Source organism: Haliotis rubra, unplaced genomic scaffold (genome assembly GCF_003918875.1).
Source record: "Haliotis rubra isolate DU_JTF1 unplaced genomic scaffold, ASM391887v1 Scf1028, whole genome shotgun sequence".
NCBI classification, from domain to species: Eukaryota; Metazoa; Mollusca; class Gastropoda; order Lepetellida; family Haliotidae; genus Haliotis; species Haliotis rubra.
In genome coordinates, this window is record NW_025764924.1 from 147,720 (window position 1) to 171,188 (window position 23,469).

At 39.7% G+C, this 23,469-nt stretch overlaps 1 protein-coding gene and 2 long non-coding RNA genes across 3 annotated transcripts; 2 read left to right on the plus strand and 1 right to left on the minus strand.

The window, feature by feature from the left end:
- The first annotated feature begins 123 nt into the window (after positions 1–123).
- On the plus strand, positions 124–17,997 carry LOC124271590 (protein D7-like). The gene is made up of 12 exons (XM_046706743.1): positions 124–202; positions 4,110–4,233; positions 6,024–6,150; positions 7,133–7,231; positions 7,679–7,751; positions 9,799–9,858; positions 10,349–10,521; positions 11,268–11,354; positions 13,609–13,728; positions 15,131–15,198; positions 15,561–15,643; positions 17,544–17,997. The coding sequence occupies exons 2-11, from the start codon at positions 4,123–4,125 to the stop codon at positions 15,603–15,605; spliced, it is 963 nt and encodes a 320-aa protein (XP_046562699.1). The 5' UTR covers positions 124–202; positions 4,110–4,122; the 3' UTR covers positions 15,606–15,643; positions 17,544–17,997.
- Positions 2,008–21,607, minus strand: LOC124271607. Its single transcript, XR_006897092.1, has 3 exons — positions 21,353–21,607; positions 6,901–6,906; positions 2,008–2,018 (listed from the first exon to the last, which is right to left on the minus strand). It is a non-coding gene; the product is annotated as an uncharacterized LOC124271607 (long non-coding RNA).
- Positions 20,777–21,913, plus strand: LOC124271601. Its single transcript, XR_006897091.1, has 2 exons — positions 20,777–21,077; positions 21,265–21,913. It is a non-coding gene; the product is annotated as an uncharacterized LOC124271601 (long non-coding RNA).
- Positions 21,914–23,469: the final 1,556 nt, after the last annotated feature.

A 23,469-nucleotide genomic window follows, 5' to 3' on the forward strand; every position in this document is an offset into this window, starting at 1 on the left:
TGGCCCTTTTGGCCTTTGGCCCTTTTGACCTGTTTTGGAAAAAAACAACTAAAAGGCTCTCAGCGGACAATGACCCAGTGACACATCATCCAATCGAAATCGCCAAGCGCTAATTAACCAATCAAAAAAGTGCGACCTGTTGTTCTTCGGCGCTGGCTTCCAGGAAGCACGAGTTCATGTGTCATCTGTGTCTTATATTAAGGTATGTAAACGGTGCCATTAATACTTGTATTGGTCATGGGTTCTGTCTAAGTTTGTTTTTGAAAGTGCATTGAATGGGATATGTAGTTTTAAGATAAGCGTCAGACACGGACCAGTCAACAAGGACAGGTTTTATACTTGTTGATCAGGCGTTCTCAGCTGGTGGTTGGAATTCATCAATGATCCATTTCAAAAAGCCCACTGTAACAACGGTCTGTGAAAGTGACACGTGTGTGAAGGTAGCAGAGATGCTTTTTACTCTGCCGCTGGTCGTTTTCGTCAAGTTTTGTAATTCCCCTGAACTGAAGTTACATACAGGCGACTCCTTTGGGAAACAGAGTTGCATAGCTATTCTAAAACTACAGACCCGTTCCCGTTAGATATTGCGCCACTTGACGTAATTTCCATATACTTACATGTTTATTTTGTGTAGCATAAATAATTTTTATGAATTTAATTTTCGTAAGATCCAAGTCGAATTTTGCACATTTGTGAGGAATCATCTTACCTACAATTGCATAATTTCTGTTTCATTTTCCGTTGCTTATTTATCGAATGGCAACAATTTAATCAACATATGTACAGTGCTGTGAACTCCATTAACATGGCGGTCTATGGGATTGTGGAACCATACGTAAGATGATAAATGTGATGTCATTAGTTAAATGGTCGGAAAATTGAACAGAAATTATGTGCGCAGAGCAGAAATGATTTCACATTTGCCTGTCAAATTTTAAAAAGATCCATCCTAAACTCACTTCATGAAAATTATTTATGCTTCACTGAAATAACATGTAAGTCTACAGAAATTACGTCGAGTGTCCGAATATAACTGGCATGAGTCTGTAGGTTTATGAATCCGTTAACTCCCCCAAACAAACCAAAAAATAAACAAACCTGTATTGAATATAAAACCTTTCCTAACCATAGGGGCGAACAGATTCTATAGTTACACCCTAACCCTCACCCAAACCCTGTGCTGAACAGATTCAATGGTTACACCAGACAAATGAAAAGGATTAGTACATTTTACCAGGCACACTTTCACATTCCTACTGGGGACCATTACAGTTGATGAGCGCTTGCTATTAGCAGTGAATAGCACCTCTTTGACATGTATAAATATTGAAAAATGAAAACAAACCATTGTGCACACAGGTATGTGATGGAGGTCATACCCTCCCAGTCATCTTTGTCTTAGGCCACGCCCGCTATTATTTATCAACCATTAGCAACCAGTCAAGTGATGCTATGGGGTACATTAATGTTGATTTCCTCACATCCGAGGCGATGACTCTTGTCGACCTTACGTCTGACTGCCCATCCTGATGGGACGTTGGTTGACACATATCATCGGTTCCCAATTGCGCAGATCGATGTCCAATATGTTGATCACTGGATTGTCTGGTCCAGACTCAATTATTTACAGACCGCCGCCATATAGCATGGATATTGCTGAGTGCGGCGTAAAACTAAACTCACTAGCTCACTCACTCACTCCTGATGGGATGAAATGTGTTTCAAATTTATTCAGATTATTACACCGAACTAAGGTAAGCTCTGTGCCAAGCCCTAAACCTTAACACTACTGTCTAGCAAACAGTTAGGCCAAATAAAAAAAATAATGTGGTTCTGATTACAGCTCTTTAAAATTTAGGGTAGGTAGGTAGGACTATTTTTGCTTTGTACATTTTTTTTAGAAGGAAAGTACAAACTTATAACACATTTATCAATGTGTAATTGTTTATTTAATCAAGCTTGTCGCCATCATGTCGACTTTCTCTATCAGAATGACCGATGGTCCTCACAGAGTTGTGCTCTCAGATTTCCAACCTCATATTTAATAATTACTCACATACAATATATTTAATTCAACATTTTAAGTGCCACTCGTGGCATGTCAAACCGTTCTTCGCCTCCATTACCCCTGCCAGCTTCCGGTTCAACGGAGTGAAGGATCAGGGGAGTTAAATTTAAATATACTTTCATTTACCCGTTACGCCAGAACTGTTTCTGTAGAATAAATGTTACAAAAATTCTAACAATAACGACGGCAGATAAGAAAAATATCCCCAACAGTTTAACGGTAAAATTATACAATATGATATTTGTGTTTTATTTTTGCTTATTCTTGTTCCTTCATTCTGTTGAACCTGAAGCTGGCAGGGGTGATGGAGGCGAAGACGATTTGACATGCCACAATTTGCGCTTAAAATGTTGAATTAAATATATTGTACGTGAGTAATTATTAAATATGAGGTTGGAAATCTGAGAGCACAGCTCTGTGAGGACATGGGTGTCTACCTTTGATGATGGCGATATTTTATTTTGATATTAAAAATATTTTTCGAACCGAAGCGACGGAAGCACATTGCCAACCTTTGCTCGCATATGGGAAGACTGGTCATTTTCTCTTTGTTGCGCAACCCTATTTGCGCTACAATTTGCCTGTGCACTGAGGTTCAGAGAGGCCCAAGGCTTTGCAATTAGATCGCCATTCACATTCTTCTATCCTGTCGACCCGTGACGATCCGGGTTAGATTTGGTCTTCAGTAACCCATGCTACTGGTGTTCCAATAAATTGAAATAATCGAAGATTGGTCGCAGTGACCAAATGACCAAGCAATCGATCACATTTTCTCATAGTCGAACAAAAATGATTTTGGAACTACTGGTTTATTCTTTGAAACACTTGACGAGGGAACATATCTTCAAAGTTGTCAGGGCCTGAAAACGTGTTTAATTGTTATAATACTCACTTCATTAAGTGAAAAGTCATGACACAATATTTCTTGAAGACTCTGGGAAGTTTATGTTCATGATAACATATTAGTCATCACTTTAAAGTAGCAAGTTGCATCATGTTATACTTATTTGCAAAAACAACCTGAATAGTAAAATCTGAAAAATGATGCTAACCAATTATTTCCGATGATTGATCGGTTGTAATGAACCAATCATGAATTATGAAATTTTAACCAATTCCCAACACTAACCCACGCTTATTGTAACAGGCGACATTCATGATAGGGGGGTCAGACTCGCTGACTTGATTGACTCATGTCATCGTATCCCAATTGCGTAGGTCGATGCTCATGCTGTTTATCACTGAATTGTCTGGTCGAGACTCGATTATTCACAGATCGCTGCCATATGGTTGGAATATTGCTGAGTGCGGCGTAAAACTACTCATTCATTCACTTCTATCTTGTCCTGAATCTGATGTCAGAGGTACAGATAAGCTGCGTATCTGCGTAAATTACGCAAATATTTATGTGAAAACTCAATTCCTATTAAGTCTATTGCGTACAAGTACGCTTGAATTTTTGTAAATACTCAATAAATGTGATCTTACATGCATACACACAAAAATGTCAAATCTTAGCTCGCGTACCGGCGGATAGATAAAATAACTGAGGTATATTGAGAGGTTCTATTTCAGCACATTTGGCAACTTGCAGTCTTTCTTATCGTTTCTGATATTACAGATCAAATATAAATTACAAACACTAACATTTAAACTTAATCATATTTTTAGAATTAATAGAAAATCGCAAAATACCCAAATGAGTTTGAGTGAAATTCTTCAAATGCATTTAGAAGATGGTGTAGTAATACAAGACATATCTTATGGATAACAACTTCTTGATTTATTTTTCATAACGTTTCTGGGCTAGTTGTTGCCCCTTTTTCAGGAACATTATTCACCTGAAGAAGGGGCAAGAACTAGCCCAGCAACGTGGAAAAATAAACCCAGAAGTTGTTATCCATGAGTGAGATGAGTACAATTTATTTGGTTACTCAAAGGAAAATTAGGATACCCAATTGAGATGAACACAAGCGATAACACAAGTTATCTGTAGCTCTGTGATGTTCATTTTTTTAAAAAAGGTTTTCTCCTGTTTCAGTTGTGATTGAGCCATGTCTGAGTTGGTCGTGCCAGATCCGGAAGAACTGTTTGAGTGTCCCTATGACAAGGTCCACATGGTGCGAGCGAAGAGATTCCAGTATCACCTCATGAAGTGCCGCAAGGTGGGAACGTGGTCAAATAGTCCAAATATATGAGTGAAAGCAATTCATAATGGAGAATGGTGAAGAATATTTTCCAGCCTAAAGGCCATTGTTGGTCAAGGACTGAACATTTTGGTTTCACATTCTAAATATTTCATGACCTACAACATTTGATGTGCTTACAGGTTATGATCTGTGAGATATCATTTTCCATACTTGTGCATCTTAACTTGTACACAAAGACTGATGTTGACATTCCAGATTTTTGTAAAGCCCCTTGCTGAATATATTATAGGTCCCAATATATTCAGCAAGATCCAGACCAATTTTATTTGTTGTTTTACGGATCCGCTGGTCGTATTTTTTCAAGGAATAAGAAAAAAAAAAAATTTCCCTCTCTAAAAGTAAAAAGAAATTTTAAAATATTTTTATTGGCCAAAAATGTAAATGTGCAAGAAAATATTTTTAGATTGTTTTTTTTCCCCCCATATAGACTTCATAAATTACCAAAAGTAAAATACTTTTAGTATTTAAAATGTGTATTACTTTGACTGGTGATTTTTATTTTTATTTTTTTTCCCCTCCTGCCTTTAGGTTTTGTGAGGACAAAAATCCATAAAACAAGAAATGAAATTGGTCTGGCCTAATAGTGTTTAACATCAATGAACCTTTTCTCTTGTAAGGTAAATGTCTCAATATATCTTCAGTGTTATATCTTTCAACCCTGTGTTGGCTGAAGGATTGTGGAAAGTCAGTAATGTTATCGTTTCATTTAATAACTGAATTTTGAAATATGCACACGAGGTAGACCATTTTCGTCTAAAACGTCATCTACATAGGTGAATTTCCTTAAGTTAGCTGTGTTTGGTGGATGGTTCCAACTTCCATATTGTTCTTTGTTTTGTAGACACGTGAAGGTTAGGGGTTAGAATTGGTCTCCAGCAACCCATGCTTGTTGTGAGATGGGACAGGATCGAGTTGTCAGACTCGCTGATTTGGTTGACATGTGTCAGTTGTGTAGATCGTGGCTTATTTTGAACTTCTTTGTTCTAAATGTAACATGAATATTATAGAAAATGAATTCCACCTGATATTAATTTGGTGTGTCCATGTTATAGAATTTTGAGGAAGCAACTTATATAGTTATACCCTGTTTCAATCACATATTTCCCTTATATGATTGGGTTGTCAGACTTGCTGACACGATTGACGTGTGTCATTGTATCCCAGTTGTGTAGATCGATGCTGATGATGCTTGATCACTGGATTGCCTGGTCCAGGCTCAATTATTTACAGACTGTCGCCAAATAGCTGGAATATTGCTGAGTGCTGGTTAAACAGCAAACAATCAACCATCTTTGTTTTGTCATGAAGACTGTTAGCCTCTGAAACCAAAAGGGCAGCTTAAAATAATGATGGCTGAATACTTGGATCTACTCATTTATTTTGGACCTCAATGCTCGATTGGACTGATGCTTAACAGTATTGATCACTGGATTGTCTGGTGCAGACTCGATTATTTACAGACCGCTTCCATATAGCTGGATTATTGCTGAGTATCGAGTAAAACTAAACTCACTCACTCACTCACTCACTCACTCACTCACTCACTCACTCACTCACTCACTCACTCACTCACTCACTCTCACTCACTCACTCACTCACTCACTCACTCACTCACTCACTCACTCACTCACTCACTCACTCACTCACTCACTCACTCACTCACTCACTCACTCACTCACTCACTCACTCACTCAGCAATATTAAGGATTGCCAACAACCTTTGACGAATGATGGCATTGTTTCAGAATTGGCCTGGATCAGAGTTTTCGGTGTGTCCGTTCAACGCTAAGCATGAGATGCCGAAGCCAGAACTACGATACCACATGGCCACTTGCAGTGACCGAGCCGTCCTGGAGAAAGACATTGCTTATGGTGAGTGTGTTGGCACCAGATCTTGCACGAATCAGAACCGTTATTGCTGATGATGAATTCATAATTTTATAAGGCATGTTCATTCTGTTCATTTGAGGATTGGGCTCACCATCCTTTTTTGGGTGGGTACGATGGCCAACCGTTCCTGACCACCTGGTCACCTCTCATAACCTTCATTGGTTGCTAGGCAGCAATTGGAACCCAGAATCCCTGCAGAGCCTAGAGTTTTTGTTACCATACCAGGCTCTGCAAACTATGATCTTTATATCTTCTGGCCATTTATGGTCCTTTGTCTGTCAGCACTGTGCTCTTTCTAAGTTCCTAATCATCATTTCCAGTGTTTTTTTCATTGATGGGCACAGTTTCTATCAACCCTAAATTTGAAAAACATGGAAAAAAACACCAAAAGCTGGTCACGTCTAGAACACAGGCTCCTTTTCTTGGCAGATTATTTCTGATGTAGCTGTTTTAGTAGAACAGTAACGATATACCGCTGTATAAGTAGAACCGGTATACTATAACGTAATGCAATCTAAAGATTTGGTATTTTCGGTTATCGTACCATCAATTTATTAACCTTTTTAAACCGTTTCTAAAATGTCTGGAAATCAAATCATTTTGTCAAAAGCTATGCATTTCTTTGCTGGATGGTCGCTATTTTATATCTCACATACCAAAACGAAACAGACCAAACCGAAAGGCCTTGTACCGCAATACATACCATACTGTGGTAAGAGCATACCGTTTCACCCCTAACTGTTACAGATTTTGGCCAAATAAATAAATACCTATGTCCATTCTTTGGGAAGCAATATGAACCTTTTGCTGCATCCATTCTGCGTGTTTATGTGCACTGGAAGCATACTTCTGCTTTGTATAAAAATCTGAATCTAAGCTATAATATCTGGCCTAAAATATACAATACAGTAGATACCGGGAGTTTATCATGATAGTCATACTATCAACTTGACCACTGTTACAGAGAAGAGCAAGATGAATGAAGAGGGGACGTTCTTCAAGGGTTGCACGGACGTACCGCCCTACACCAAACATATGGCCTGTGACGAGAGCTGGGATATGGGTACAGTATAGGCTTCTATAACTGAACTTATAATGAAAGAGAGACGTTGGGGGTAGCCTAATGGTTAAAGCGTTGGCTCGTCACGCTGAAGACCCGGGTTCGATTACCCACATGGGTACAATTTGTGAAACCCAGTTCTAGTATCCCACTTCGTGATATTGCTGGAATATTGCTCAAAGTGGCGTAAGACCAAACTCGCTCACTCACTGCAATGAAAGAATTTGTTAAGTGCCTCACATCAGCAACATATTGGCGGTCTGTAAATAACTGACTCCAGACAATCCAGTGATCGACATCATGATGATTGATCTGCGCAATGGGAACAATTGTATGAACCAATTCAGGGAGCCTGGCCATCATGCTTTGCTGAAGACAAAATCTAACCAAGATCTTCATTGGTTACACTGAAGGAAGTTTTCTATAATCTCACTGTATCTATTTTCATAGAGATGAATTCCTGTCCAAGAATTGGAGTGGAACCTGAGTTCTTTGACAAGTTTAGGTTTATCAACCTCTCAGGGTAAGTATACTGATGTTAGTTTACATTAGAGTTGATACTGCTGACATCTAAAGACTCAATTTGCAGCACTCCTGTATGTGAAAAGGGATTGGCTGGTCAGGCTTGCTGACTTGGTTGACACATGTCATCATATCCCAATTGTGTAGATCGATGCTCATGCTGTTGATAACTGGATTGTCTGGTCCTGACTCGATTATTTACAGCCCACTGCTATATAGCTGGAATAGTGCTGAGTGCGGCCTTAAACAGCAACCAACCAATCTATGACTTGGAAAAGATATTGTTGATCAAGGTGGAAGTTAATGATGCTGGCATTTAACAGTGTTTAAAACTCCCAAAATTCCAAGCCAGACACCCGGACTGGCAACTTTGAAAAATTACCAGTCCAGATACAACTTGCCTGTCCGGTTTTCAACAATGAAAACCAAAAAAAAATCAGGTTATTGAATACCGAGTTTAGGGAAACTGAAAGTGCATGTGTTGTGATTGGTTATTGTAGAATGAACTGTCCAATCGTAAATAGTTTAACATATTTATCATAATACCGTAAACACCTCAAACTGACGACGAGAGAACCTGTCTGATATTATGAAATATTTACTGTTAGGGGTATAAACATCTACCAGACCACCGGACAGGCTACTTATGAAATTTGACCGTGCGAGATGAAAATAGACCGTTCCGGATGGTCAGGGAGGCGGGAATTTTAAACGCTGCATTTAAGTAATATCAGTAAGTAGGTATTGATAAAGTATTCCAGATCAAATGCTCCAGTTATGATACATCCCTGTCTGTCAGCTTAATGTAGGAGGAAGTCATTAAATGATGCAAGTCTCAGACATTTATGGGGATCAAAGTGTATGCTCGTGCTCAGCATGCCGAAGGCACAGGTTTAATTTCTTCACATGGGTACAATGTATGAAGCCCATTTCTGGTGTCTTTTGCAATGATATTGCTGAAATATTGATAAAAGCGGCGTATAAAACCATACTCACTCACTTTGGTGAAATCCATGAATATGGTCCCATCATACCTAGAATGATGAAACAGGATTCAAACCCATAATCATTGGTTTCTGTGTGCCCAGTGGGGGAAACTCCAACCTGTTGAATATTTCAAGTTGTCGAGTGAGCTCTGGTTGTTAATGTTATTACTGTTCAGCATACAGAGCCTCCTTTCACAAAGCACTAAGGTGATCGTAAGTCACTATGGTAACCCTAGTGCAATGTTAAAGAATGGGAGTTAAGGTCAACCTTAGTAAAGGTTGCTTCGTGAAAGGAGCCCCAGGTCCTGATGCTGTGTATGCATGGGCCAAGATACCGTGTCACTCAAAAGCGCTCAGACGGTTTGTATCCCTTAATGGGTGTTGGGGTAGCCTAGTGGTTAACGTGTTAGCTCATCACGCCAAAGACCAGGGTTTGATTCCCCAATGTTGAATGTATGAAGCCCATTATTGGAGTCCCCTGCTGTGATATTACTGGAATATTGCTAAAAGCGATGTCAAACTAAACTGAACATACACTCTTATTCCTAAACATGGCTACTGCAGTGGCCATATTAAAAAAGGTTAATCTGCCCTTTCTGTGTCCCCTGCTGTGATATTACTGGAATATTGCTAAAAGCGATGTCAAACTAAACTGAACATACACTCTTATTCCTAAACATGGCTACTGCAGTGGCCATATTAAAAAAGGTTAATCTGCCCTTTCTGTGTTCCCTGCTGTGATATTACTGGAATATTGCTAAAAGCGATGTCAAACTAAACTGAACATACACTCTTATTCCTAAACATGTCTACTGCAGTGGCCATATTGAAAATGTTACTCTGCCCTTTCTGTGTTAAGTAAATGGTGCATTTCATAAGTAATAAAGCTGTGATCTTTTAGTTTTAGCCATCAAACCTTGCTTTTTAGTACAATATAAACTGAATGTTGTATGAATGATCCCAGCCATTGTGTCTTATATTAGCTGACAGGAATGTATTAGATTTATTCATGCATTTATCTATGAGATCTGAAACACTTACAGACTCATTCTTTTTCCACAGATATGCCCAGTCACAAAAGCGTCAATATTATGAGAATCTCAAATCCGAATTTGAAGGACAGTAAGTACACTGACAGCTGACAAATGTTAATTCAGATAGGGAGAGTGGTTAGCACTATGAAGTAGACATCTCAAACAGCTCAATGCTATTATGGTAGTTGAAGCATGTGACTTTCAGTTGTTCTGCATTGTGCATGTTTTACTAAACCAGAAGTGATCTTTAATTAAGCGAATATCTTTATCACTTAGTTATTGAAGTAGCGACAGATGTTGTCTGTCCAGTTTCTGCATTGAGTTTGTGTGAGGTCAACTGTCATCGGATACAAAGCCAGAATGGTTTGTGCAACATGTTTCTTACAAGACATTTTTCGGGCTTAATGGAAAATATTGAGCGGGTGATGCCTCTGTTTTTGCATGTAATTCCAAGTTTTTGCTAGTTAGATAATTAAGTCACTTGCATGTTAGACAGTACTGACATGTGAACTATGTTTTATTTGGCCTTCTCACTAAGCAGATACGAACAAAAGTATTTAGTTATGTCTAATGTTTAGGACTGTCAAGAAGCCGCTTGCGGGTAAGAATCCATCAGGCAAACTACGGCTTCCACAAGAATCCTCAAAGGCCTCCAAGCTATCAGAACATCAACAGCCCATACAACATCCTGCCAATGTGTTTGCCTACTCTCTGTCCATGGCGGGCCTGGGCCGTGGGAGGGGCAAGTCAGGTCAGTGTTTTACTCTCTGTCCATGGTGGGTTGGGCCCAGGAAGGGGCAAGTCAAGTCAGTGTGTTACTCCCTGTCCATGGTAGCCTGGGCCGTGGAAGGGGCAAGTCAGGTCGGTGTGTTACTCCCTGTCCATGGTAGCATAGGCCGTGGGAGGGGCAAGTCAGGTCGGTGTGTTACTCTCTGTCCATGGTGGGCTGAGCCCAGGAAGGGACAAGCCAGGTCGGTGTGTTACTCCCTGTCCATGGCGGGCCTGGGCCGTGGGAGGGGCAAGTCAGGTCAGTGTGTACTCTCTGTCCATGGTGGGCTGGGCTGGGGAAGGGGCAAGTCAGGTCGGTGTGTTACTCCCTGTCCATGGCGGGCTGGGCCGGGGAAGGGGCAAGTCAGGTCAGTGTGTTACTGTCCATGGTGGGCCTGGGCTGGGGGAGGGGCAAGTAAGGTCAGTGTGTTACTCTCTGTCCATAGCGGGCCTGGGCCCAGGAAGGGGCAAGTCAGGTCGATGTGTCGATGTGTCAGTGGTAGGCATTGCAAGGGTCTGTTTCTCTGTTTCCTTGGTAAGTTTGGGCAGAGGGAGGGGTGTAAGTCTCCATGGTGATCACAATAACAACGTACTTCTGACATTATATACAGTGTAGACAGGAATTCCTTAGTATCACACACCACACTGACAATGGTTTGAATCAGGTGAATGATTGAGCTAAGATGCTGTTTGTTTTATGTCCGGTTTACATGCCTTCTCTGTTTTCAGCAGTGGATGCTCAGCCAGTGGGCCTTGGTACCGGCAATATCTTCAACATGGGCATCGGGAGGGGGCTGCCAACACCAGCCATCAGAGGTCAGTGACACAGCTATTATTATGGAGGAGAAGTCTAGATTTGATTCCCAGAAGGAATGCTAGATAATCATGTCTAACAGGCTCTCATAATCTCATGCTGACTGAGGGGCGGTGGGGTAGCCTAGTGGTTAAAGCGTTAAGCTAGATCGTCGCGAAAACCCGGGTTTGATTCCCGCGATGGGTACAATGTGTGAAGCCCATTTCTGGTGTTCACGCCGTGATATTGCTGGAATACTGCTAAAAGTGGCGTAAAACTAAACTCACTCACTCACTCAAGCTGACTGATGGGGATAGCTTTGTAGCTAAGGTATTCTCTCATCATGCTGAATGCCAACATTCAATTTCCTCACGTTGATGGAATATGGCTGCAAGAAAAATAACATTCATTCTCTCTCCCATTCACTCACTCCAAGCCTGTTGTAAGAGTTAAGATAAATGAAATACTTGAGATCGGTTGATGGCAGTGTATGACAAGTATGATAATCTCTCACAGTACTCAGCAGAGATACCACTTGTCACTCGCCAGCTAGACAAGTCAATTTGTCACTTAGCTGCCTCCGTGGTGTAGTGGTATAGCGTCCGCCCGGAGAGTGGAAGTTTGCGGGTTCGATCCCTGGCCACGTCATACCAAAAGACGTTAAAATATGGTATTTGTTGGTCCCTGCCTGGCGCTCGGCATTAATGGGTACAACAAGGACTGGTCGGCTCGGAGTCAGTATAATGTGTCTGAGTGGGGTATTCATGCTTCACTGCGGCATGGTATCTCAGTGAGCTAGCACTATAAAACCAGCTTAAGTCTGGACTAGTACAAGCAGCCGCACATACATGCGCATGCACGTCGTCATATGAGCGAAATATTCTTAAGTATGATGTTAAACCCCATTTCACCTCACCAATTTGTCACTTATTAAAAGTATACCATGTGCAAAGGAGCCTTTGTGCAATATCACAATCCAGGCAAGTTAATGTCTCAGGCTAGGCTGTATCCCTGCATGTTTTTTAACTGGAGATGCAAATAGTTGACTAGTCGGGCCGTCACCCTGTCCCAGTATTCTGAAGGTGATTGTGATCAAGGTGATAATGCTTACTCTCGGCCACATAGCAATTACATTCAGATCATCTGATCTAATGTGATATTCCAGGAAATTACCATATCTGGTGTTCCCCGCCGTGATATTGCTGAAATATTGCTGAAACACATAAAACCATACTCACTCACTCCAGGAAATTAACCTGAGCTACTGGCTATTGTTGCTCTGCTTGTTTCTACAAATCCTGTTGCTTTGTTTCCAGGTCAATCGGGCAATAATTCTTGTCCAATAAGGCAATATTTCTAGCCCAATTGGGCAAATGATTGATTGAAAAAGAAAAAAGAGTGAAGGACATTTAGTCAGAACAGTTACAACTGATAAAGCCAGTTTGGTTTATGGTTTGGTTTGTTGTTTAAAGCTGCATTCAGCAATATTCCAGCTATATGGAGGCGGTCTGTAAATAATTGAGTCTGGACCAGACAATCAAGTGATTACCAGCATGAGCATCAATCTACGCAAAATTGGGATACAATGACGTGTCAACCAAGTCAGCGAGCCTGACCACCCGATCCCGTTAGTCACCTATTACAACAAGCATGGATTGCTGAAGATCAATTCTAACCTGGATCTTCACAGGTAAAAAAAATAAAGCTAGTATGAGGATCAGACTGTTACATTGGTGCTGTGATTGATGTATGTCATCTCATGCCAATTCCATAGATCAGTTCTTGTAATGTCAGTCTCTGGGTTATGTGGTCTAGACAGTGTCATGTGGCTGGATTATTGCTGATAGTGGCGTTACACAGACAGATATTTTTAGTTCAAAGCCTACCTGGAGAGATTGTATTGATAATTGTGTAGTTCAATGCCTACCTGGAGAGATTGTATTGATAATTGTATCCCAGGGATTGGGATAGAGAACTTTGACAATGGGCCATTTTCAGGATTATTAGCCATTTTCTGAATTTAGAATGAGCCACTGCCCTTGTATCAATAGTAAACTTCAAAATGTTAATGGGCCATTTTTTATTCTAATGTGCAAAGTGGCCCATGTCCCTGCCTTTCCGAATCCCTGGTATCCTCAGAGTACAATATCAACCTCATGGTTGTCTGATCTCAATTACTTTGACGACCAGTCACTTTACAGACCTTAGGCTTCTACATATGAAATGACGGAGACAAAGATTACTACCTGTATAATGACATGTCTCTAAATGGCGTAGATTTGCTGACAAACAAGTCCAGTACAGCCCCGAAGTCTGTAGTCCCAGCAGCCAACAGTGTTTCTGCACGTCCAACAGGAGCCAACAGTGTACAACAGAACGTCCTGCTGCACAGTCCAGGTGAGCTAAATCTTGTTACTGTCAACTCCTCAGTACATTTTTCAAGTAACATTCAGATTTATCTTATCTCACACATAAATGTCGCTTTCTGATTGGCTGAGCGCTCTTCTATTATTTTCAATGTACCCCGCTTACAAGCGAGTAACTCTTCAATGTACCCTGCTGTCAATGGCAACTCATTTGGTAGCTTGGTAGTAATTCTTTATCTCAAAAGATAACACTGAATGGAATCATGATGATATCTTGGAAATGCCGTGTATTTTGCGAATGCAAATCTATGGAAGGGAGATAACTATAAATCAGTTTTTCTTGTCAGCAAAATCTAGCGATGGTTACAAAAAGATTTGTACCCATGCTTCAAGCAATTCAAAATTAACATTAAGGTGTTCGGTAAGATAAATACGTTGTTCACTGGTCCCTCGGAGCCCATGGGTTGAGGTACCCTTCGGGCTCAGGGAACATAAACAAACATCGAGGGTACATCAACCCGCCGGGCTCAGGGAACATAAACAAACATCGAGGGTACATCAACCCATGCCCCCCTCGTGACCAGTGAACAACTTATAATAAACTAGTGGGGTTGTCGGTAGGGCTGCGCAATATAACCGGTTTACCTTTATTTACCGGTTCAGACATGAAAACGATACGTATTGCGATACGCTGATCGAAAACCGGTATTTTGACTTGCATTAGGAAAACTTAAGTAACACTCGAGGAAATCTTCGGATATTTCCTTGTTTCATTTGTGCCAAATATTATTCACATTTCTATTTTATCATGATGAAAAGTTGTTATTAAAGCTTAATCAAGCATAGTGATTTTGCTGTGTTTTTGCTCTATAAATCAAGCATTAACTCGATTATAAGTAGTTTTTTGTTTAAAAATACTTCATGCAATATATCATAATACATATTGCGATGTAATGTTAAATCGCAAGCATGGTTGCGATATGTAAAAATTCTCTGCAATACCCACCCCTAGTTGTCGGAAGTCTTGTCCCAGCATCATGTATGTAACTTACACGTGTGTGTAATTTGTCTTGCTTTCTTGTTCTCACCAAACTGTTGAGGCAGGCCTAGTGGTTAATGTGTTCGCTCATCACACCAAGACCCCGGTTTTATTTCCCATGTGTGTACATCAAGGGTATGTGCACATGTACCAATAACTTTTTTGGGCTTCTTTTTGAAACTGCTGACCTAAAAAATAGAAAATAAGTTGGAAAAAATAATAATGATTAAATAATATTTCACATTTCTGAGCTACCAAATGTTCCACATATCTGTAAAAGAAAATCTCCAAAAGAGTATATCTAAGATATAATTGACAATGTGATGGCACCCATGTGTGCGATGGTGTTGTTTTTATTCCAACTGTTTGGATATTCTTTTGCATTTAATTCCAGATAATCCCGACACATCTGTGGTATCTGCGACAGAAGGCAATGTCTCAAACTCAGGAATTATGTTCAAAGTAAGGCTGAATATACAAAGTTCAAAAAAGAAAGTGAAATGTGAACATTTGAGAGATGACGATGAATCAGGATTATATTTTGAAATTCTGTTACAGTCAAAACAGTATTGTTATATGAAAGTAAGATTAACATGTGAAACAGATGTAATGTCAGTAAACATTTCAGATCAAAGCATTGTTCCATTGTCTTCCACGGTGCATTGATTAATCATATTTTCTGTCAAATACCACTTAAGAATGTTAGAACCGTTTCCTTCCCAGTCATATATCCTTTGACAATAGAACTGGTTCACAAAATCTGTGGGATTTGAGAAATGTAAACTTGCACAGTGGAAATATTTAGAGTTCCGTTTTCATCACAGGAAGGTGAGATCTCTGTGGGGAGAGTAGCAGTGGAGAGCACCTGATACAACCTAGTACCTGCAGTCATCCTCAAATGATACAGGTGAGAAGATCTTCTGTATATGTGGCACAATGTGTTCACTGCTTGTCATGAATGAATGTTGGTGGGAAGGGTAGCCTAGAGAGTTAAAACGTTGGCCTGTCACGCTCAAGACCCGGGTTCGAATCCCCATATGGGTACAATGTGTGAAGCCCATTTCTGGTGTCCCCCGGTGTGATATTGCTGGAATATTGCTAAAAGTGACGTAGAACCATACTCACTTACTATGAATAAATGAAAATGTCAGTGTTCATTATGTAGCCCCATGAGTTTGCTCGAATTTGAGTTTGGGAGCCTCTGCCACAGTTCTTTGGTCAATAATGTGCTTATGACAGATGGTAGAGACTTCATGCCTGATGAACATCTGTGAACATTTCTCACAGATGATTTGATAACATTGAAGGTCAAGGGCCCTCTGTATGAAAAGGCCTGTTACATGATGACTTAATCAAACCTAGTGTACGTGACCATTTAAGGTGGATAACTTAGCTTACCTTTTGGGGTCAATGTTAATAGGAATAAAATTATGAACTTGTCGTTAAGCTCTTGGAACTCTTATTGAGGTTAGAGACAAATGGGAATTCGACATATCGGGTTAAAGTTTGATACATCTGGGCGAAACGTGATCATGGGTAAAGTAACTTGCTGGGTATCACCGTTGTACCCCTTTTCTCCGGGATGATTTTTTTCATTAAACTTTTCGATTTTCCCAGGTTAAGTTGTTGTTTTTTTGTCAGAACATGTTGGTGAGTGAGTGAGTTAGTTTTGTTTTACGCTGCATTTAGCGAGATTATGGCAATATCAGGGCAGGGGATTACAGAAATAGACTTAATACATTGGGGAATCGAACCCGGGGCTTCAGTGTGATGAGAGAATGCTTAAATCACTATAGTCTGCAGTGAAACATACCGGTGAATTTCACTTTAAACAAAAATGGAAATCGAATAAAGTGAAATTAAGATTGCGAATCCTCATAATTCTACCTTGCCAATTGAAAATTTAAATCTTAGATTTTTATTCAACTTAGGAAAAAAGTTGTTTAACAAACGATCATAGTTTCAAATCGCTTATATTAGTTTGTATTACAAGGGGGTAAGCGCAGTAGTTGGAACAGTGAAACAAATGCACGTGAGGTACGAGATGAACGTTAACTTAGACCAACCGTCCTTGTTCTCGGTGTTTCATTTAATGTGCATACATTTCGTATTATGTTGCTGGAATATTGCTAAATGATTTGAAACTCAGTGATCGTCAGTAAACAACTTTACCAATAAAGTTGAATAGGAATTCTAAAGAATTCTAAATTTTGAAATAACAGGTAAAATTATGAGGATTCGCAATCTTAATTTCACTTTATTTGATTTACTTTTTTGTTTAAAGTGAAATTCATCGGTACGTTTTCACCGCTATAGGCTACCCCACCGCTCCTGGGTTCATCACTGCATTGTTTGTACATCTGCATCCCTTTCCTCCCATATTCACCCCTGAAGATCCGGGTTATAATTGATCTTCAGTAGCCCATGGTGGTCATTAAAGAGGCGACTAATAGGATCGGGTGGTCAGGCTCGCGGACTGGGTTGACACATGCCATCATATCCCAATTGCGTAGATCGATGCTCATGTTGTTGATCACTAGATTGTCTGGTCCAGACTTGATTATTTACAGACCGCCGCCATATAGCTGGAATACTGCTGAGTGTGGTGTAAAACTAAACTCACTCACTCACTCAGCCCTCCCATATTCAAGAGACAAGCAATGAAATAGCTAAAATAACACTTAAAATGGCATTATACCAAATTTGATTTTGGTAACACTTGAAGCTTTATGGTGGGGTTTGTAAACAGAACCTTTTCAGTTTTGTCAAATAAATCGGACTGATTCAATGTTGCTTGTTATTTTCAGGTTCAGGATCATCTTCAAGAAGCTGGGTGTTCTTGCAGAGTCTTTCTATATGTGCCAACAGGGCATAGTGCTTTATTTCTGTCTGTTTTGTTCTTAATGCCATTTGACAAAATGGTCAATTTTGACTGTTCTTTTATCTATATTTGAAATACTAAAAAATAGGTATAATTTGTTCATCATCCTCAACATTTGCAAACATGCTTAAGAGTTTATAAAACAGAGAAACAATTATCTCTGTTATCTCAAATGATTGTTTTCTGAATATGAGCCCAAATGCATTTTATTATTCAGGGCTCGATTTAAGAGATGTTAACCTACTTGCACCAGGTGCAACCTGAGATATAAACCTAGTTACACCAGCCAAATTTCAGTTGCACTGCTTTTATTGCAATATGTACTGTAAGAAATATGCTATTGAATTATTTAGATGTTTTATTCAGAGTTTACCGACTCAGAAATTGAGTTGCACCTGGTGCAAGTTAGACTAATAACTAGGTTGCACTTTATAATATTAGGTTGCACCAGTGCAAGCAACAAAGCACTGAATCAGGCCCTGTTATTGACTGTTATTAGCAGAAATAGTGCTCTGTAACAATTATTTGACTTCAATCTTCATCAAGGAAAGGCAGCTGAAACCTCCCATCCTGAAGGAGCTTCAATGGCTTCCTGTACAGGAATGGATCTGTTTTAGTTTCCTCTGCTTTGCTTATAAGTGCCATTCACAAACAGCTCTTCCATATTTGTCTGAACCTCTCTAGCTTTACTTTCCATGCAGATCTCTTCTTTTCGGCATCCAGTGGTGGGGGTAGCCTAGTGGTTAAAGCGTTCACTCATCACACTAAAGACCGGGATTGATTCCCTTCATGGGTAGAATGTATGAAGCCCATTTCTGTTGTCCCCTGCCATGATAATGCTGGAATATTGCTAAAAGTGGTGTAAAACTACTCACTCAATCACTATCTGTTCCTTGTACCAAAATTGAGACTCATTAGCTATGGACAGAGATGCTTCTCCTTCACAGCGTCCTGTCAATGGAACGGTTTTCCCTTTGAAGTGTGTACTTCTCCAATCTATTCCACTTTTAGAAACCTGTGAAGATGCGGGTTAGAGTTGATGTTCAGCAACCCATGCTTGTTGTGAGAGGCGACTAACGGGATCGGGTGGTCAGGCTCACTGACTTGGTTGACACATGTCATCGTATCCCAGTTGCGTAGATCAATGCTCAATATTGATCATGCTGTTGATCACTGGATTGTCTGGTCCAGACTCGATTATTTACAGACCACTACCATATAGCTGGAATATTGCTGAGTTCGGCGTAAAACTAAACTGACGTACTCATTCTACCTAGAACTGTTCCCAAGACCTATCTCTTCCATCAAGCTTTCTATTGAACACTTCTCCCCTGGCTTCACTTATACAAGTTCCTATCAGTACTATTATTTTTGTTATTGTTTAGACAAGCTAAATGAGTGAGTTAAATATAAGGATTTGTTCACAGATATTAATGATTAAAAATAAGAGGGGGAAAATTGAAATTCGATAAATTTGGAAAACGAAAGTTGTAATCTTTTCCTGGCTTGTGCCTATTACCATTGTGCTTAGTAAACTCTCACCTTTAATGGTACCGCTTGGGCAGTTGAGCGTTCGCTCGTCATGTCAAAGACCCGGCTTTGTTTCCCCACATGGGACAATGTGTGAAGCCCATTTCTGGTGTTCCCCACTGTGATATTGCTGAAATATTGCTAAAAGCGGCGTAAAACTAAACTCGCTCGCTCACTAATGGTACCATTTGTCAGGGTTTGTTGTTTACGTAGCTTTTCAGTCAGGAAAATCTGTGAGCAAGACCAGTTGAGTAAAATAAGTTGCATATATTGTTTACAGATGTTTATGCAAAACATTTTTGACAACAGAAGGGAGAACAATTTAAACAGAAGTTTTATTGAAAAAAGTAACTGAAATCTGTTTTCGCTTTGTGGTTCTTACAATATTTCCTTCTAATATCACTGTTAAAACTGGAAAATCTGTCCATGATATTCAGGGGTTTGATTATGTGTGTTGAAAGTACAAGTGGTGTTTGATTTTGACAGTTTTCCTAGTTTTGACAGTCATCTTTGTTAAATTGATGCATTTGATTTATTGTCATTATTATCTTGTTTAACGAGTTGAATTGTTCTGCACCTTGAAATTTCATGAGCTTGTGACATATTTATCCATCCCTTGTAATCAGTAAAATTGTCCTTGTCTACGAAGCTGAATCTGTGCTCAAATTATTCCAGTGATGTTGTCTCTAAAGGCAAACACTGAAACAAATGGCCATGGGTTTGAATTACTGGGCTTATAACTACTGTAACTGTGCTTGTGGATTCACCAAAGTGGTGACTGTATCACGTCAGGATTTCGAACTGCATTACGCTATCATGCTGTGATATAACTGGAATACTATTCAAATAAGCAGAAGGGCGGTGGGGTAGCCTAGTGGTTAATGCGTTCGCTTGTCACGCCGACGGCCCGGGTCCGATTCCCCACATGGGTACAATGTGTGAAGCCCATATCTGGTGTCAACTGCCATGATTTTGCTGGAATATTGCTAAAAACGGCGTAAAACCGTACGCAGTCAAAGAAGCATTGACCCCTGTTCACTCCCCCACTCACTTTAAAAACATATTCACTGAGAATGCACTGATATTTAACAAGACTGTTATAGCAGCTATGTTTAACGTCTTCGACTTATAGATGCATAAATAGAGGATGCTAAACGACCTTCCGTGTAATACCATTTTTATTAAACGAGTTAATGATTTGACATCAAACGAGCAAAAGCAAGTTTGATACTAAATCTTTTATGAATTTAATAAAAATGGTATTTTACGGAAGTGTGTTTAGTTTTCTGTTTATTATTCTCCAACGTAAACTGATAGAAACTGCCTACAGTGTGATGACTTCCCGCGAGTCAAGCAAGATCTAATACCATTGTGACAGAGGTATTATCATTGTGACGTCATGACTGTGAACCATTATGACGTCATTCGTCTACCGTTGTTACACTAGTGTGATAGTGATGTAAACATGCTACACAGCAGTATCTTCCACGGGCGAGTAATAAATTGTTAAGTTCGATGCTTTATGTAGACTGCATACAGATAACATTATAATGTATTTGAAATGTTTTGATTGTTTATGTTTTTGTTCTGTATCTCGCTTCTTGGTCACAGCTGTCTCGATACATGCAGGAACATGATCAGTCTAAAGCAAGGCAGCCATGGTATGTCAGAGATGCCAACCCCCCCCCCAACTTATCAGAATCATGATGACCCGAAAAATGATGACCCGATTGCGCCAAATTCATTCTGATTTTTTTCAAAATATAACAAAGATATAGATAGCCTTACTTACTGGAGGGCTAGGATCATCTTTGACTATGAATAATGATAATTAAATAAATATAACACTTTCTCAAATGGTTTAAATAGAAATTAATCTGGAAGTTGAGTAGGCTGCCTGATAAATTCAACACACTGTTTATTTCATTCAGTTAAGAGGCGGTGGGGTAGCCTAATGATTAAAGCGTTGGATCGTCACGCCGAAGACCCGGGTTCGAATCCCCACATGGGTACAATGTGTGAAGCCCATTTCTGGTGTCCCCCGCCCTGATGTTGCTGGAATATTGCTAAAAGCGGCGTAAAACCAGACTCAGTGAGTCAGTCAATCAGTCATTCAGTTAACATTCACAAACACTGCTGCCGAGTACTGCAAACCAGTTTCATTTTTTCTGTTTTAGGCCAGACCAATTTTATTTCTTGTTTTACAGAAACTAAAGGCAGGCGGGAAAAACATTGTAAATATTAAAAGTACTTTACTTCTGGCAATTTATGCAGTGTATATGGGGCAATAAACAATCAAAAAACAAAATCCTGTAAGTTTACATTTTTGCCCAATAAAAACATAAGGATTTTATTTTTTGAGCGGAGAATTTTTTTTCTAATTATTATTCTTGAAAAAATACGACCAGCGGATCCGTAAAACAAGAAATAAAATTGGTCTGGCCTTAGGGAGCTCAGATTCCTAATTCCACCAGTTTGGGGTTGGCATCTGTGTTATATCATTCAGCTGTATGCAATGCTCAGTCTGCAGCATCGGTCTAGATGTATGAATACAATGTGTTGTGTCACAACATCAACATTTCATATATCCATGTTATTTTGGTAAAGAGGTGGTCAGGAAGCTAAGAGGTTGAAGCATCGTCAGGCCGCAGACCCACATCTGATTCCCTGCATGTGTACAATATGTGAAGAGCTACAGTGATTCTAATTCTGATTTCTTTGTTTTGGGTGGGAAGGGAGAACAATAATACATTTCATTTATCTTTATAGTATTGTGTTTGTTATTAATCAGTGTTGTGCTGGTCAGATGCTGCACCCTGGAAGAACTTCATACCCAGATTGTTGGTGTGGGTTATAGCAAGTGTTAGGGAATTGGTTGCAATCTCACAATGGATAATTGGTTCATTACCAGGAAGCAGTCATCGAAAAAAATCAGGTAAGCAGCAAAAAAAAAATTGGTGAGCATCATTATTTCAGGTTTTCCTATTCAGGTTGTTATTGCAGATAAGTACAGCGTGGTCTTCTGTTGTGTTTTGCTTTATTTAGGGACCGTTCATAATTTATGGCTTTGGGTGTGGGTGTGTGTGTGTGTGAGATGATTTTAAGGGGGGGTCACCCATTTTGTTCTGGCGAGTTGGGGTGGGTGGGTGGGTGATCATCAATATTCTACATAAAATGTGTTTTAAATTATGCTTAGAAATTATGGGGAGGGAGCCGGGGTCATTGATTTTGTACATGACATGTAGGGGGGTTACGTATTTTGTACATACATTTTAGTGGGGGGGTCATTCACATTGTACATGCACCTCCATAAAAACCATCATCAAACCACACACACACACACACCGACCATAAATTATGAACGGTCCCTTTGAAAATCTGAAAATTGCATTTGCAAATTTCACATCCTATTTATAATGATACATCTTGCTACTTTAAAGTGATGACTAATATATCATGAACATACTTCCAGGAGTCTTCAAGAAATATGCAGTCATGACTTTTCAGTAAGTGAAATGAGTTTTCTAAGAATTAAACACGTTTCCACGCCCTGACAGCTTCTAAGATACATTCCTTTGCTAAGTGTTTCAAACACTCAAACAGTAGTTCCAAAATTGTTTGTGTTCGATTATGAGAAAATGTGATCGACTGCGACCAATCTTCGATTATTTCATTTAACTGGAACACCATAGTTATAGCACAAGTAACCTCAGAGCAGTGAGTTTGTTATTATTCAGTGTTGTGCTGGTCAGATGCTGCACCCTAGAAGAACTTCGTAACCAAATTGTTGGTGTGGCTTATAGCACAAGTAACCTCATAGCAACAAGTTTGTTATTATTCAGTGTTGTGCTGGTCAGATGCTGCACCCTAGAAGAACTTCATAACCAAATTGTTGGTGTGGCTTATAGCACAAGTAACCTCATAGCAACGAGTTTGTTATTATTCAGTGTTGTGCTGGCCTGATGCGACACTCCTGGAAAAATATAGGACCAGATTTTTGGAGTAGATCCGTCACAAGTACAGCATATCAGTACATGTACACTAAATAAGTGATGACAAAACATCTGACAATATGTCCAATATGGAAGATCTGTGAAGATCAGGTTAGGAATTGATCTTCAGTTACACATGCTTGTTGTAAGAGGCAACCATTGGATCAGGTCAGGCTCGCTTACTTGGTTAACTTGTCATCGTATCCCAATTGTGTAGATCGATGCTCATGCTGTTGATCACTGGATTGTCTGGTCGACACTCAATAATGTACAGACTGCCACCATATAGCTGGAATATTGCTGAGTCCGACGTAAAACTAAACTCACTCA

What these genes read in the sequence shown, in the direction of transcription:
- LOC124271590 (XM_046706743.1), top strand. Translation starts at nt 4,123, where the DNA reads ATGTCTGAGTTGGTCGTGCCAGATCCGGAAGAACTGTTTGAGTGTCCC. An exon ending in ACCTCATGAAGTGCCGCAAG is followed by an intron (nt 4,234 to 6,023) that starts GTGGGAACGTGG and finishes GCATTGTTTCAG; the next exon opens with AATTGGCCTGGATCAGAGTT. An exon ending in GCCAACACCAGCCATCAGAG is followed by an intron (nt 11,355 to 13,608) that starts GTCAGTGACACA and finishes TAAATGGCGTAG; the next exon opens with ATTTGCTGACAAACAAGTCC.